This window comes from Myxocyprinus asiaticus, chromosome 24, assembly GCF_019703515.2.
Source record: "Myxocyprinus asiaticus isolate MX2 ecotype Aquarium Trade chromosome 24, UBuf_Myxa_2, whole genome shotgun sequence".
In the NCBI taxonomy this organism is placed as follows: Eukaryota; Metazoa; Chordata; class Actinopteri; order Cypriniformes; family Catostomidae; genus Myxocyprinus; species Myxocyprinus asiaticus.
Window position 1 is genome coordinate 31,206,002 of NC_059367.1, and position 17,502 is coordinate 31,223,503.

General features: G+C 40.4%; 1 protein-coding gene across 2 annotated transcripts; it reads left to right on the forward strand.

The window, feature by feature from the left end:
- The first annotated feature begins 267 nt into the window (after positions 1-267).
- LOC127415208 (glutathione hydrolase 5 proenzyme-like) lies at positions 268-17,126 on the forward strand. Of its 2 annotated transcripts, XM_051653849.1 has the most exons (13): positions 428-512; positions 750-827; positions 1,857-1,984; positions 2,089-2,184; positions 3,593-3,779; positions 4,209-4,369; positions 4,604-4,750; positions 11,333-11,463; positions 11,760-11,944; positions 12,128-12,219; positions 13,894-14,006; positions 14,084-14,194; positions 14,286-17,126. In XM_051653849.1, the coding sequence occupies exons 3-13, from the start codon at positions 1,939-1,941 to the stop codon at positions 14,430-14,432; spliced, it is 1,416 nt and encodes a 471-aa protein (XP_051509809.1). In that variant the 5' UTR covers positions 428-512; positions 750-827; positions 1,857-1,938; the 3' UTR covers positions 14,433-17,126. The 2 variants fall into 2 exon arrangements, with proteins under 2 accessions (XP_051509808.1, XP_051509809.1); XM_051653848.1 differs by lacking the exon at positions 750-827 and having other exon boundaries at positions 268-512.
- The last annotated feature ends 376 nt before the right edge of the window (positions 17,127-17,502 follow it).

The window sequence follows — 17,502 nt, forward strand, 5'->3', positions numbered from 1 at the left end:
GCGTATGTGCGGTGGTAACTGAAAGGTTGTAAGTTCAAACCTCACTAGGGGTGGCGATGATCCATGAACATTATACCCTGAGCAAGAAAACAGCTTGCTTTAAGGGGACTGTCTCAAGGGACCTGCTAAAGTTCCCCCTGCTGCAGTCCGCCAAATAACTTAGCAGCATCAGTGAGAAAACACACTTCTCTTTGGCAATCCTATTTAGAAACGACCGCTACACCTCGACAATTCGCTTAATTAGGCATCCGCAGTCTGAAAAAAGGGGAGGGCTAATTGCGCACTTCTGCTCGAGACTACAAGTTGAAGGATCACGCAAGAGCACGGTGCCTGCGTCGGGTTAAAATGGCCAGAAGGAAAGACAGACTGTGCTTGTGTATCAGTATTCCGGTGATATGTGTAATTATCATCATTATTATCTGCGTGGCTCACTTTAAGGAGGGGTGTTCCGGCAGAGCTTTCCAAAAAGCAGCAGTGGCGGCGGACTCGGAAACCTGTTCAAAGATCGGCCGGTGAGTGATGATGGTGCTGAAGTTTGCAGACGCATACTACTGATGTAGCACACGAATGCAGTGCACTTTGAAATGTATTTAGACGTGCTATCACAGCTGATCTTGGTTTTAACACCAGAGAAGGGTGTAAAGTGCTTTCAAGAGCTTTTCAACCAACTAACCACTCGTCCTCTGACACACCTGAAAGAATGATGCTGAAAATCACTTTTTTTTTTCTTCTTTTCTTTTTTCTTGGAGAGTGTGAATAACTAGGTCTGTCGTAATCCCTTTGGATGGCTGGGTCGGGTAAATATCAGGACATGGATGGCTAAAGAGGTGAAACAGCCGGTTGAATGTACACAGAAACTTTTAAGTTAATTAGTTGAAATATCTACAAAGGCGACTAATCTTCTTGACACCAATCTCTGTCTTCCTATCAACTTTAGTGGTGACCAAAACAACACATTTAGGCTATACATAGTACTAAATACTGAGTGTGATTAATTTCCACACTATTTTAGATTTAATTACGTTACTGTCACACTATATATATATATATATATATATATATATATATATATATATATATATATATATATATATATATATATATTTAGAAATATAGGCTACATTTTATATTATATTATCTAATGAGGTGTTCAAGGGCCGTTAACACCGAACGCGTTTTTGTGTCGTTCTGCGCTCTTGTATTTCCGTAACCATGCAATATGGATGTTTTTTGCCGCAAAACCCAGCTGCTTACTCTGGTGGAGGAGCGTCCCGTTTTTTAGACGCCGCGTCAGGTAATGAAGACTGTCAACTTTTAAAAGAGTGTCTTTTAACACTCAAATAAATTAATAAAAAGTGCTTGCTTGTTGCACTCTAATCTCATAGTAGCTACTTTTCGTGTTACTGTCTCTTTAAGATGAATTACTTTTGTTGTATCCTTCCTTATTTTGTAAGTCGCTTTGTGTAAAAGCGTATGCTAAATGAATAAACGTAATGTAAATGTGTCTCGAGACACCTGCACACTGTTCTTGAAAAACGAATTTGGCCTGAACGGCCCCTTCAGTGTATTTATGTACAGAGTACGGAAAACCCTGAAAAATATTTTATATATATAAACAGTTCTGCTAGTGCCCGTCGGGTCTTAAAACTAGTGAAGTTACGTGCCTTTGCTTGTCACGACATGAACGGATGGCAAGGATCTACAACTGTAATTGTAGGTCATCCAAATTAGCCTACTTCCTCATGTCTCTCTCTCTCTCTCTCTCTCTCTCTCTCTCTCTCTCTCTCTCTCTCTCTCCATTGTCATTAATTCGTCATCAATATGCCTTAGCCCATTTCTAGTCTTTTGTTCTATAGAGATATACTGCAGTCGGGTGGGTCAGCGGTAGATGGAGCCATTGCTACTTTAGTGTGCACGTCAATCATACACCCCCAGAGTATGGGCATTGGAGGAGGCTCTATATTCACAATACTGGAAAAAAGTGGTGAGGTTCTGATGTCTCCTGCCTAAAGGAATTTACTGTATTCTTCCTTTCTGGCACGGTAATGTACATTATTGTTAATGTTCATCCACGTCTTTGTTCTCTAGGCAAAGTGAGAATCATCAATGCTAGAGAGACTGTTCCAAAAGTTTTTAAAGCAGATCTTCTTGCAGACTGTCCAACAACATTCCAGCCAATGGAAGGTGACAGATTAATATCTAGATGTGCTGATAGTGTTGTGTTAAAATGTTTCCTTTCGAAAAACAATTAATTACAGTATGTGCAATACACAATTGCTTACTTTAATTACAGGTCTTGTTATAAATGATAGAGGAAGCAGCATTCTTTTTTTAATAACAACACATACTACAGCATACTGAACACTTTCTGCATATATGATGACAGTATTTTACGGAAGCCCTGAACCGCAAGGTGAAAAAAAATCACCATTATTCACCACTGATGAGTTTTAGGTGTCCAAAAATAAATAAATAAAAAAAATAAAAAAAATCTGATTTCTTTTTTTCCTCTGAAATTGTTTTCCACTGGAATTTTTCTCTGACATTTTTTTTTTCATTGAATTTTTTTCTCTCAGATTTTTTTTTTTTTCTCCACAAGAGGCAACACATGATACTTTTTTCATTAATTTAATTGTGGGATGTTTTAGAAGATTGTCTAAGATTATATATATTTTTTCTTGATTAAGATTTGCAAAACATTCTTGTTATTATATTATAATATTACTATAAATCTGCAGTATAAATCAACAGATAAAGCACCACAGACATTATATCAACTCGTAAGCATAATATTTCATGTTTACTGATAATGACACCTGGTGGCAGAGGTTGGTCCACATGCTTATCGATAGCTAGCAAGAATTTATTTTCTCCCCTTTTCTCCCAAATTTTGAATGCCCAATTCCCAATGCGCTCTAAGTCCTTGTGGTGGCGTAGTGACTCGCCTCAATCCTGGTGGTGGAGGACGAGTCTCAGTTGCCTCTGCACCAGCATCTTATCACGTAGCTTGTTGAGTGCATTACCACGGAGATGTAGTGTGTGTGGAGGCTCACGCTATTCTCCGCGGCATCCATGCACAACTCACCACGCGCCCCACCGAGAGTGAGAACCACATTATAGCGACCACGAGGAGGTTACCCCATGTGACTCTACCCTCCCTAGCAACCGAGCCAATTTGGCTGCTTAGGAGACCTGGCTGGAGTCACTCAGCATGCCGTGGATTCAAACTCGTGACTCCAAGGGGTGGTAGTCAGAAGACATTTTTTTCTAATGTATTGTCTCTTGAGGAGAAAAAAATAAATAAGTGAGAAAAAAAACATTTCAGAGAGAAAAAAATATTTTCAGTGAAAACAAAATTCTGAGAGAAAAGAATTTTAGAGCGAAAAATTGTGTGAAGAAAAAAAAGTTGTAGGATATAGGCTCAGGAAGTTACTAAGATATCTAAAAAATTGTCACCTATTGAAATTGTTTTGTTCACCTTGCGGTTTCAGGGCTTCCGTATTATTTATATGTACAAAGTCCGGCTTCATATTGTTTGCGGTTGCTTCTCTTTTACCTTCACTCCTCACTCTCTCTTTTACTTTTTCTGTAGGTGCTCAATGGATTGGTGTCCCAGGTGATATCCGTGGCTATGAGCGAGCTCATAAACTTTATGGGCGTCTGCCTTGGGCCATTTTATTTCAGCCAACTATCAAGATGGCTAGAAAGGGCATCCCCATTCCTTATGTGCTCTCTCGATTTTTGCCATTCTTAAAGGAGCAAAAAGAATCACCACTAGGGTAATACGCTCAGATCCATTTATAGTTCACCCAAAAATTAACATTCTGTCATCATTTACTCACCCTTATGCTGTTCCAAACCCATATGAATTTCTTTCTTCAGTGGAACACAAAATAATGTGTTAGACAGTATGTTAGTCATAGTCACCAATCACTTTATTGCATTTTGTTTCCATAAAATGAAAGTGAATGGTGGCTTAGCCTATAACATACTATTCTTTTGTGGTACACTATAGAGACAAAGTAATACAGCTTTTGAAAAAATGAGGGGAAAATGAGAGCAAATGATAGAATTGTTATTTTCGGCTGAACTGTCCCTTTAATGTTTCATTTGACACCAAGAGCTCTTATAAAAAATGAAATCTATCACATTTGAATATATGAAAGTGAAAAAGTGACAATTTTTCTTCTCATGTGTTTCTCATATAGTCAGTTTTACCAGAATGAACAAGGGGAGATGTTAAAAGAGGGGGACATAGTTAAATTTGAGAAGCTAGCAGATACTCTTGAGAAAATTGCAAAACAGGGAGCAGATGCATTCTACACTGGAGACATTGGCAAAGACCTAGTCAGTGATATACAAGAAGCAGGTAATTAGAAATTTCACTCTCTACAACTGTGATATCCACAAATTATGTGCCTTTAAAGGTGGTCTCTGGACATAGGATATTATACAGCAAATTATTGCCAAGTTGTCTTTATATGTGCATAAATACAATATTTGAGCTGATTTGCCTGGTCTTGTCATTCAGTCTGCTGTTATGAGAATTGTTGATATTTTGAAAATGATATAGCCTACTGTAAATTCTTGTTGTGTATTTAAGGTGGAACAATTTCTCTGGAGGACTTGAGCTCGTTCAGTGTAACCGAATCAGATGCCTGGGATGTGACTCTTGGAGAGTATGACATGTACTTTCCCCCACCACCAGCAGGGGGTGCTGTACTTAGCTTCATACTTAACACAATGCTAGGTGAGAAATGTAACCTATTCTTCCTTTATTAGTGGTGCTTGCTAAAGCAAGCATTACTATTATTGTTGCTCTTTGAGAATGGAATTTGAGCAACCCCAAGTTTCGGCATGTTACTCGTCCTGCACCATTTGGGCTACAGACATAAATTATTACCTCAAATCAGGCAGCTTGTTGAGGAGAGGTGTGCTATTACTTTTCTAAGTGATCAGGGGCCATATTCACAAAGATTTTTATCTTACCACTAGGAGTTATTCAAAGAGTTCCTAGCTAGGAGTTTTTGCTTAAAACCTATTCACAAAACTGCAAAGAGCATGTTTTACTAAGGAAATATTAAGATAAGAGTAAGGCGGAGTTGACCTCGTTGTTGTGGATAATGTCATGTTTTATTAGCGTGCTCTTTTAAATTGCCCTCAGTGACTGGTAGACAGAGAACTGCTATTTCTCAGCGAATACAGACAACGATACATACATACATACGTATAGTAGACAGACAGACAGACAGACAGGTAGCTAGGTAGATATATGGATGGGAAGATATTTTTTCGGTTGATCAACATTTCTTTATCCTGTGTTGATGTATTGAAACGAGTGTGCATCCCGTCATCAGCATCAAAATACCAGGAAGCACGCCTTTCTCTGCAGCAAGCACACATCCACAGGAAAAAACACACTATGAATTGTCGGACGATGTGCAGTCTGGAGAGGGTATATTATATATTGTTTGATAGATTATTCTGCTGATGGATGGCAGAAATTCGCAATTTATCTGTGCTTCACAGTTTTAATTTGATGTGGTGAGGGAGTGCAGAGTTGTCAAAACCTTTATCTACTGTGTAACTAGGTTGTTTCAGTTTGTGAGAGAGGTAACTGCATCTTTAGCTAAGTTTACATTAATAAAAACACCCTCGAGATTCAGACGATACCGTTTTAAAGGTCATTGTCAACATTACAGTATTATATTATTAAAATACATAGAATCAATTGTGATTCAGGCGAGGCCTTTTTAAAAAGCAAATGTCAAAATAATATTCTAATATATTGTTTTTAATGTGGATTGATGACAGCGGCCATGCTCAGGATCATTTGTGAGTCACACTTAGGGAGTCCTAGAATTAGGAGTGACATGCCCCTAATTTTTAAGAGTTGCTTCAAAATTTCTGTGTTAGGAGCTACTTTTAGCCTTAAGATTTTTTGTGAATAGGGGCACAGATTTTTGGGATTTAGAGACTTGAGGGTGGGCTCTTTTGACTTGGGCCAGTAAGCTGCCCCCTAGCAACATCTTAGCAACAACATAACAACATGCTAAAAACACACCCACAACACCTAAGCAACCACCTACAATACTCTAGCATCGTGACGGTCAGTTTTAGACAACATCACCACTCACATTATTGCGTAATTTTAAAGTATTATGTTAATCTTGAGTTATTGCATGTCATGGGATATGGCATACTGGATAAGCCGTTAAGAACGCCAATAAAGGTTTTTACATGCAAAGTGAAATCAAGGTAATGGGCAAAAATCGACATGTGTCAATCAGTTTTTGCTTAAACCATTTATACTCACCGGCCACTTTATTAGGTTCACCTGTACATCTACACAATCATGCGATTATCTGATCAGCCAATCGCGTGGCAGTGGTGTAATGTATAAAATCATGCAGATATGGGTCAGGAGCTTCAGTTAATATTCAGAATGGGGAAAAAAATGTATCTCAGTGATTTAGACCATGGCATGATTGTTGGTGCCAGACGGGCTGGTTTGAGAATTTCTGTAACTGCTGATCTCCTGGGATTTTCAGGCACAATAGTCTCTAGAGTGTATAGAGAATGATGTGAAAAACAAAAAACATCCAGTGAGCAGCAGTTCTGTGGACAAAAATGCCTTGTTGATGAGAGAGGTCAACAGAGAATGGCCAGACTGGTTTGAGCTAACAGAAATTTTACGGTAACTCAGATAACCACTCTGTACAATTGTAGTGAGCAGAATAGCATCTCAGAATGCACAACATGTCGAATCTTGAGGTGGATGGGTTACAACAGCAGAAGACCACATCTGTCAGCCAAGAACAGAAAACTGAGGCTGCAGTGGGCCTATCATTTGTGTACCTCAGCAGAAATTCAGATTTGTCAGACCAGGCAATGTTTTTCTAATCATCTACTGTCCAGCTTTGGTGAGCCTATGCCCACTGCAGCCTCAATTTCCTGTTCTCAGCTGACAGTAGTGGTAACCGGAGCAGCCTGCTGCTGCTGTAGCCCATCCGCCTCAATGCACAACGTGTTGTATGTTCAGAAATGCTTTTCTGCATAGCACTGTTGTAACACGTGTTTATTAGGGTTACTGTCACCTCCCTGTTAGCTGGGACCAGTCTGGCCATTCTCCTCTGACATTAACAAGCTGTTTTCGCCCACAGAACTGCCGCTCACTGGTTGTTTTTTGTTTTTCTGCATCATTCTCTATACACTCTAGAGACTGTTGAGCCTGAAAATCCCAGGAGATCAGCAGTTACATAATACTCAAACCAGCCCGTCAAACCATCAATCATGCCACAGTCTAAATCATTGAGATCAAAATTTTTTCCCCATTCTGATGGTTGATGTGAACATTAACTGAAGCTCCTGACCCATATCTGCATGATTTTATACATGACACCACTGCCACGCAATTGGCTGATTAGATAAGCACATGAATAAGTAGATATACAGGTGTACCTAATAAAGTGGCCGGTGAGTGTATGATCTTTTTCCGATAAAGGAAAGCCTTTTAAGGCATTTACATGACCACACACTTTGTCTTTTTAAAGGAATATTCTGGGTTCAATACAACTTAAGCTCAATCGACAGCATTTGTGGTATAATATTAAATACTACAGAAATACATTTTAATTCGTCCCTTATTTAATTCAAGCAAAAATCTGGGTTCCAGTGAGGCACTTACAATAGAAGTAAATGTTAAAATACTCACTGTTTCAAGAGTATACTCACAAGGCATAAACAATATGCATGCTAACATGATTTTAGTGTGATAAAAATGCTTACTAACCTTTTTTGTGTACAGTTATTGTCAGGAACACGCAGATAGAGGGCGAGCACTCAAATGCAGAGTTGCAAATGGGCATTAATACAAAAATAAACAAAAAACAAATAAAAACTACCCCGTAGGGCACAGTCACAGTCACAGTCCAGGACAGGCGATGAGCAGACTGGCTGGGCTGGAGGAACAGGACAGAAACAGACTGACTGGAATAGACCGACATGACAGACACCTAACAGGGTTAACAACAAGGGAAAGGGTGAAGTGGAGTGACAGTGAGAGAGAGAGGAGAGAGAGAAAAAAATTGCTTGCCGGTTCCCAGACACGCCGTCGCCTGGTCCTCGACCACTCCTGCACCCTCTGGCGGACGACAGCTGCTCCTCCCCGGGCAGACAGCAGCAAGTTCTCCGATCCCTGGCGGATGGAACGCCCCTCTGCATTCTGGTGGCCAGTAGTGAGCCCCTCCGCCCCAGGCAGTGGCTCCACTGCTCCAGGCGGCCGGCAGCGAGCCCCTCCTCCCCTCGCGGCTGCTCCTTTGGGCGGACGACAGTGGCGAGGACTCCACGACAGCGCATCCCTCCTCCTTCCCAGGTTTCGGAGCCAATGTAACAGGGTTATAATGGGAAAGGAGGTGGCGGGAACCGGCTGAACAGTCAAAGTAATATTTAATTTAAACAAAAAGACACATACACAAATACACACACGGTAGCTGCGTGTGGCTCTCTCTCCTCTCCTCAGCTGATTAGCCTGAATAGGGCTGGGCATGCGTAGTCACGGCCCGGCCCTGCCCTCCTCCTCATCACAGAGATTAAATAGGGAAGGAACTGAGGAGGGTAACGAGGCATGTGGAACTGATAACAAGATAACTAGGCAAACGAGGGGGCAGTGTATCACTTAAAACAGCACAGACACAAGTGCACATGGCAATGAGGAAACCAACAAGGCCAAGTGCACTCACTCAACAAAAAGACAAAACATGAGTGCCAGAATCCAGCCACTAAAAAAAAAAAAAAAAAAAAAAAAGACAGACAGACAGACAGACAGACAGAAATGGCAGAATCCTGACACTACCCCCCCCCCACTAAAAGGGACACCGTCTGGCGTCCCAAAAGGGGAACATCTAACACAAGACAGGACCAACAAAACAGACACACAGACTGGGACAAGACAGACACCAGGGCAGGGCTGGAGGCACAGACCAGGGTGGGGCTGGACAGAAAAAGGCCAGTGGGGAAGGAGGGCGGGAGTTAAACCAGGGAGGCACAGGCAGTACCAGCCAAGGGGGGGAGGGTGGGGGAAACCAAGGTGGAGGCTCCAGGAAAGGTGCAGGGTCCGGCGGCCTGGGAGGTGGCTTTCAGAAGGGGGCGGGGTCTGGTGGGCAGAGAGGAGTCTCCAGGAAAGGGGCAGGGTCTGGCAGCTGGAGAGGGGGCTCCAGGAAGGGGATGGAGTCAGGGTCAGCGGCACCCAAAGGGGAGAGGTCAGACTGGGCGGCGGCCGCTGGGGACAGGACAGGGTCAGTCTGGGATGGCAGTCGCTGGGGACAGGATTGAGCCAGACTGGGTGGCGGCTGCTGCTGGGGACAGTACTGGGTCAGACTGGGCGGTGGCCAATGGGCAGGGGTCAGACTGCAACAGGGCAGTGATGAGGTCAGGCGGCTCCAGGGGAGGGATGAAGACCGGGTCAGCTGTGGCCGCTGGGGAGAGGACAGGGTCGGCGGTGGGCGCCTCCTGGTGAACAGCGGTGAGGACGGGCACCTCTTGCAATTCAGCGGCGGGCTCGGTGGACACCTTATGGCATTCAGCGGCAGGCTGGATGGACGCCTCCTGACAGGGGTCAGACGCAGAGCTGCGGCGCACTGGGCTGCCTCTAGGGGAGCTGCAGCGCACTCAGCCAATTCTCGGGGAGCTGCAGCTCATTCGTCCGCTTCTCGGGGAGCTGCAGCGCACTTGTCCGCATCTCAGGGAGCTGTAGTGCACTCGGTCATGAGGAAAGAGGCGGGACAGTTCTTCCTCCTCATTCTCCGTTTCCTTGTCATCAGATGACTGAGGGTGGAAGGGTGGGACAGTCAATGTGGGGGGACTCCCCTTGAAGTGAGAGTTCAGTCTCTCCGCAATGGAAAATGTAATACACAAAGTCCCAAAATGTAAGTGTCCCCAGCCAGGGGCGTTTCTAGGACTTGAGGAGGTTCAGGGCTTAGCAGGAGCGGGGAGGGGGGGGCGGTCACGTCACATGAAAGTCACAGGCAAAGTCCCCAATGTCTGCCTCCCCTTGACGGAGGGAGAGGCGCTGGACAAGCTGTACCATTTGCTCTTTAACAGAGCCCCAAAGGGTGGGAGATAGGAAGAGGAAGATACCCATCTCTGAGGAGTCCTCTTTCTTGGCCAGTACGTTCTGTCTGGAACATGCAGAGAGAGGGCGAGGACTCAAATGCAGAGTTGTAAATTGGATTTTTTTAATAAAAAAATAAACAAAAAAACAAACAAAAAGTAACCGATAGGGCAGGGTTTCTCAACCACTGGGGCATGACCCAAAATTGGGTCTCAGATAATTTTCTGCTTGTTCACGAGATCTTTTCTATCATGAGTACAAATGACCCAATTAGAAGGATGGAACTGTACATTTGCAATGTTTGGGGCAACAGTGACCTCTATTGTCGAATCGTGTTAATATCTCCAGGTTTACGTAAACGAATAAGAGGCTGCATTTCTCTTATGTTAATTATTAGCCAGTGGCGGACTGGCCATTGGGAGAACCAGGACTTTTCCCGGTTAGATGGCCGCGAAATGGGGCCTCATTGGCCACCGCGTTATGCAGAATGCACCAAAAAATGGCACCATGATATGCGGAAGTGGGCAGCGATATGCAGAAAAGGACAGCAAACCCCCAGCAAACTTTTGGGTCAGTTTATATGTAAAATCCCAGGCCGAATTTTCTTCCCAGTCCGCTGCTGTTATTAGCTGTCCAATCACAATAATCCATCAACGCCACGAATCCTTCTTTTTTATCAAGGTCTCTTTACATAGCGTTGCATGCGCTAGCTTCATGCATTACCATCCTAGTCTGAATGGAATTCAATCTCTGTACATCATCATTTCAGAGCGGCAGTCCCAAGTGTCACGTTAACGTGAGTAAAAAAAAAAATTTCATGTGTTTAATGACTGAACATTTTGGTCTATTTATAAAATGACTCTGGCTGCAAATATTGAGCTGTAAATATTAGGCCGCTATATTATAAGCATATACATATAACTAGATTAATTAAGTACCTATTCATTTATTCTGCAAAACATGAGAGTAAGAATCCAGCCACTAAAAAACTAAAAACAAGACAGCCAGAAATGGCAGGATCCTGACAGTTAAAGCCAATTTTAAAATGTTTGTTGCCATGACGACATACTCACCAAACACTAAAACGCTCAAATCACAGTAAAAATTATGATATAAACAGTTTTAAATCTCAAATAATGCATGAGTTTTAACAAAATAATTATTGTAAGTGCTTTTGTAAAATTACAAGCTTCACATTTCTCCGTTTTCTGTGTTCCTCAGGTTATAACCTAAGCCATAAATCTCTGCAAGGGGAGGAGAAAGTTTTAACATTCCAACGATATGTAGAAACCTGCAAATTTGCCAACGGTCTCAAGAGATTCATGAGAGATCCCAACTTTGCTTCTCAAATGGTACACCCTGTAGTAGAATATCGTTTGTTTTAAATTCTAAACTTTTCTCCATTGTACTTGTTAAAGAGATGATCAGGCTCTGCTTTAGTAACTCAACAGAAACATTACTGTCATTTCACTCTATGGGATCTCTGGTATAATTTACTATAATGACTTAAGTGCTGTGTTCAGCGGATCATTACTACAGGCAGTACATCACAGCAATACTGTCATTAATGCTGGCAACACCCTGGTAGAGCCACACATAAAGTCTTGTATGAGTTGATCATCCTCATCTTTCTGTGTGACTTGAATAGGAGGCAGTTGAGATCATTCAGAAGCATTTTGCTGAGAAAGTGAGAGCAAAAATCAGCCCAGACCGCACGTATGATATTAGCTACTACAACGTCACTCCATACCTGGACTCACATGGCACCACTCACGTGTCCGTGCTCGCTGAAGATGGTATGGCTGTGTCTGTGACCAGCACCATCAACCACATGTATGTGCGCTCCAACTTACACTCCATTTATTCAAGCCCTTGGAACAAAGGGAGCTAATATTTCCATAATATCCTTTTATTAACAGTCATTTGTACTATTATGGTGAAACAAATTACTATTTGGTACCATGAGTTCTCATTCAAAACACTGGGCTCATCTCTTGTTTCCTTCTCTCTTCTCAGATTTGGATCCAGAATTTACTCGTCTAGAACAGGCATCCTCCTCAACAATGAACTTGCAGACTTCTGTGGGAAAACAGATAAAGTTCATGCTGGTAAGTAAACCTTCACAAATTATCTCTAGATTGTTGGATTCTTGACATAAACCACTCAAATAATAGTATTAGAATAATATGACTCTCCCTGGACATGTGGTCCAAAATTAACTTTTTGTCACACCTGCCAATGGTAGATGAATTGAGAAAATGTATAATAATAATAATAAATACTAAGAAAATGTTTTTTTTTTTTTTTGCATGATTTCATTTAAAATATACAGTATAGGGGTTTGCAGCAAAGCCATTATCTGTATCTGTATTCGGATAGAACCAGATGTGAACGTGGCTTAAACCGGAAGTGCGTCAAAACTCATTTTTAAATTTAACTCTCTTACATTTAGGCTATAGCTTCTGTATATAATGTATGCCTTGGATGGGCCTATTTAAATATTATTATCATTATTACTATCAAATGATATAATCTTTATTTTTCTCACCAGATGAAGCTGAATATGTAGGCTACATAGACTGTGGAATATGTTGTTAACTGTGTTTTCTCCTGGTATTTCGGACATTAAGGATTACTCTGAATATTTACACTCTATGAAGTATTTAAACCTCTATGGAGCATTTAAACATTTTTGGAATAAAGGATTAATCAGATAATTACCTTAATCGGTAATGTGTATATAAATGTGATCAACTTACAGTCGAGCTCTGCTATAAAATCATCACTTCTCTGGTCAGGAATTCAACAGCGCTCAGGTTGGTTTATATATCCTTACGTGTGAATTGTGTGAAATATTTGGAGTTAATGTGTTACAGATCAGACATTTCAAACAGACATTTCAAGAAGTGGAAAATGTGTGTGATATAGTTAATACTCTTGAGTCTTGACAAGCTTAGATTTCTAAGACGTGCACAATTAACGGAGACTGTCTGCAAACGGAGTCGAGAATGCAGCCATCCGATCTAAACTTGAAATCATATTGTGCGCATTTTCATTCATAAGGTTTACACTGTAGTAATATTGGCTTGACAGACTCATCGTTGCTTTGTCATTTTTGATATGTTTATTTAAAAAAATTGCTTTATACCTGTGCTCTTTGGATGATCATTCTTCCGAATATTTTTTTCTATTATTCGGATGAATACATTATTCCTTTTAAAGTCATTATTTGTGCCTTTCCGAATAAGGTATTCGACTTCAGGCACGTCCCTAAAGACAGTATGTGTGTCCTTATGGCAATTGAATATGTTGGCTGTTTTTTCCTTGCCTAATAACTATGACAAACAGTGAGCCAATATCAGTCTCTCAGTGAAACCGCACCTGTCACAAAAACACCAAAAATAAGTTCTGGAGAAAAAAGACCTTCCAGATAAACTTTTGATAGGCATCCTAGGTAAACATATTGTCGAAATTTTCTAAAAGTTAAAAGATGCAAAAGTTGCAACAGAGGTTTTCTTTTGTCTGATGGTTTTTGTATGTTTTTATATTGAATCATTTGTGTCACTTACATCAGCGAGAGTCAGACCAACATTCCTACAATTTGTCATAAACCATGTCATGCAATAAAGTTAACAGCCAACTGGCTATTTTATTTACCACACCAAAGCCAATTTTTACTTGATTTGACATTTGGCAAGTATTAACTTTGGATCCTCCATGTGGCACTTAATCTGCATTAGTATCTGCATGTGACTCTGTTTTTTGTGTGTGTCTATGTGAAGGCGAGCAGCCTCCTTCCTCCATGTCTCCAGTGATCCTCCACTCCCCATCTGAGAAACACACAGTGGTCATAGGAGCATCAGGCGGTAGCATGATCACCACTGGCGTGGCACTGGTGAGTTGAAACTGCAATTTAACATATTTAATACATTGTGTTTCAGTAAACAAACTTTGTCTGAAACCCTTGGCTAGACCCTGTTGAACTTCCTGTGGTTTGGAAAGACTCTGAAAGATTCCATCGCCGCCCCTGTGGTGTATGTGGACTCCAAAAATGTTCTCAACTTTGAGCCCTTGTTTGACAAGGTAAACAGATAAAAACTGTACCCTGCATCTAAATTACTTGTAAAGGATCAAGTGAATTTTTCAAACTGCTTTGATCTCTTTTCTTTCTCAGGAAGTTGTAGAGTCACTTAACAAGAGTGGGCACCAAATTAAAGCTCCACTTATGTTCTATAATGTGGTTAATGCAGTATCAAAGAAAAACAACTGCATTGAGGCCGTATCTGACTCAAGGAAAATGGGAAAAGCTGCAGGGTACTGACCTGGAGTGCAGCAGAGACCAATTCATATCAGTTCTCTCAACTCTAATTTATTCGTCTGTCCTGTTTTTGGAGTACATAAAACAAGATTAAGTACACTGGGCAGATTACAAACTAAAATAATAGCAGAAAACAGGTCAAACGGGTCATACCTATTATACATTTAATTGTGAAAAATCTGAATGGAATGAAGTACTTGTGTTGTACATGTATATATTATGTTGTATATACATTATACAGTATGGAAATGTTTTGTTTTTGTTTTTTAATAGAGCACAACAGTCTGGTTCCAGAATTAAAAATCCCATTCATTTTCTCCATAGACAAATTTATTTTTAACCATAACTTATAAACCTTTAAAGACAGACCTACTATGAGTTCCGTGGTTGTTAATCAAGGTATATGCTTCTGTTGAGTCCACCAGTCTGCATGAAGAACTGATTTTTATTTTGAAGAGATAGGCAACAATCAGAGAGTAGCAGGCAGCGGCAAACTAACCGGCACAAACAAGCTCTCCAGCGACCGTCCACTCCCATGATGCACACACTCTCAAACTATGTATATATTTGTAAATATCTGAATATTTTGCAATAAAAATAACATAAATTGTTCCTATACTCATCAACTTAATATCTAGAGTTTTTATATTTTTCCATCATTTTTAATTCGATTTCGTCACTTGCGGTGCTTCATGGGATTGTAGTTCAAGCCCTCATTAAAGGAATAGTTCACCCAAAAATGAAAATTTGCTGATAATTTACTCATCCTCAGGCCATCCAAGATGTATCTGAGTTTCTTCATCAAAACAGAATTTAAGATTTTTAGGATTTCATTTCAGGCCTCCTCCTTTAAACAATGCAAGTGAATGTACTCCATTTTTTGACGGTCCAAAATGCATATTTAGGTGCATCAAAATAATCCGCACGACTCCAGTCGACAAATAAAGTTCTTCTGAACACAAACGATTATTTTTAGAAACAAAACAATACTTATATACTTTTTTACTACAAATGTTCACTTGCGTACATCTCTGTGATGTGCGCTCATGAGAGGGATGACGTAAGCTCGTTGGTAAGGTGACGCGTCACGTGGAGGAGGAGGCAGGAAGCGCGTCATTGTTCTTGAATTCTGTTTTGATGAAGAAACTCCGATACATCTTGGATGGCTTGAGGGTGAGTAAATTATCAGCAAATTTTCATTTTTGGGTGAACTATTCCTTTAAGTGTGTTTTGTACCTTTGTCTTTTTGTCCAATTTTCAAATAGCTTTTTGCTTCCAATCAAAGCTTATTTTTGTATTTATCTTGGAGCTTGTTGGTTTGGTTCATGGCTTAGAACTAAAAGGATTTCATGAAATCCCTATGGAAAAAAATTAATGGGAAAAATACTTCCGGAAACCAGATGGCTGAAAAGGTGGGCGGCTATTGTTGTGCTTTATAGTTTGCAACATTATTTTAAGGAGAAACATAAAATACTTGAAGTAAAATGTAATTACATTTGATACATTTACCAAAATGTGTTGAGTTGATTTGTTTGCAGGGCTGTCTAACAGGGCAGATAAATGTCACAATTTCTTAAACTGAAGTGGTTGTTAAAACAACGAGCACTGCAGTGACCCGTCCACTCCCATGACAAACTGTGAATTATGCATTAGAGTTGGTTTCCCTACATTCTTAATAAACACTATAAATGCGGTTTAAAAAAAAAAAAAAAAACTAACATTGTTAGTTCATGATACCTAATGCATTAACTAATCTTAACAAATGGAACCTTACTGTATAGTGTTACCATTAAAAATATATTGTTCCTGTACTTAATTGTTATATTTCCTCACATTTTTAATTCGATTACATCATTTGCAATGCTTCATGGGATTGTAGTTTATACCCTCTGTCAGAGCCGTGACTTGAACTCAGATTTCTAGCACGAGAGTCAGACTCAGAACTCTTGAGCCACTAAAGGATGGGAAACCACAGAGTAAGATGCACTTAGAAGTTGAGATGCAGAAAATATTTTAATAAAAAGCTCAAGCAACAAAAATCCACAGCTAGAGCAAAAAATAAATAAATAAATAAATAAATAAATAAATAAATAAAAATCCAAGGGCAGAGATAAACAAATGTCACAGAATTTAGAGAACACTTACTCAGGCACTAGCTTCAGAACAACTAAACACCAAGCAAAGAAACTAGGAGACAGAGCCACTTAAATACACAAAGCTGAATGAAACACATGTGAACCTAATAACACTAATTACAAGTTGAGAAAGATGGACAAGAGAGCACCATGATGACCTCTAGAGGCCAAAACACAACACAAGGAAAAATACTGACACCCTCATTTAAGACGTTAAGTACACAATCTTGTACCTTTGTCTTTTTGTCAGATTTTCAAATATTTTTTGCTTCAAATCAAAGCTTGTAATGTTGTGATTCACCTCGGATTTTATGAAATCCCAATGGAAATACATCCAGAAACAAGATGGCTGAAAAAGTGGGTGTGCACTGTTGCGCTCTATAGTTTGCGACATTATTTTATGGAGAAATATTGTACTTGAAAGTAAATTTCCATTATACTTTTTATATAAGCCAAATTGTTTGTGTAATGACTTGATTTGTGTCTCTTATCAGCAATAATTTTAACTAAATAAATGTTTTTGTTTAAGAGGCTTAAAACTTTGTACAATAGATTTTACATAAACTCATTTGTTGAAAAACTCAGTCTCAGTTTTATGGGTGTTTTTCCACAATCCAGAGTACTGTAACTCTCGGAAACAACATGCTGACGTCCTGTCTGATCATGCTGGTTATTGCTGAAAATTTATCAGTCTGCAATCTGCGCATCCTATCACATGGCTTGTTGAGCGCGTTACTGCAGAGACATGGCACGTGTGGAGGCTTCACGCTATTCTCTGTGACAACCACACACAACTCACCATGCACCCCACCGAGAGCGAGAACCACACATTATAGTGACCATGAGGAGGTTACCCCATGTGACTCTACCCTCTCTAGCAACTGGGCCAATTTGGTTGCTTAGGAGACCTGGCTGGAGTCACTCAGCACTCGCGACTC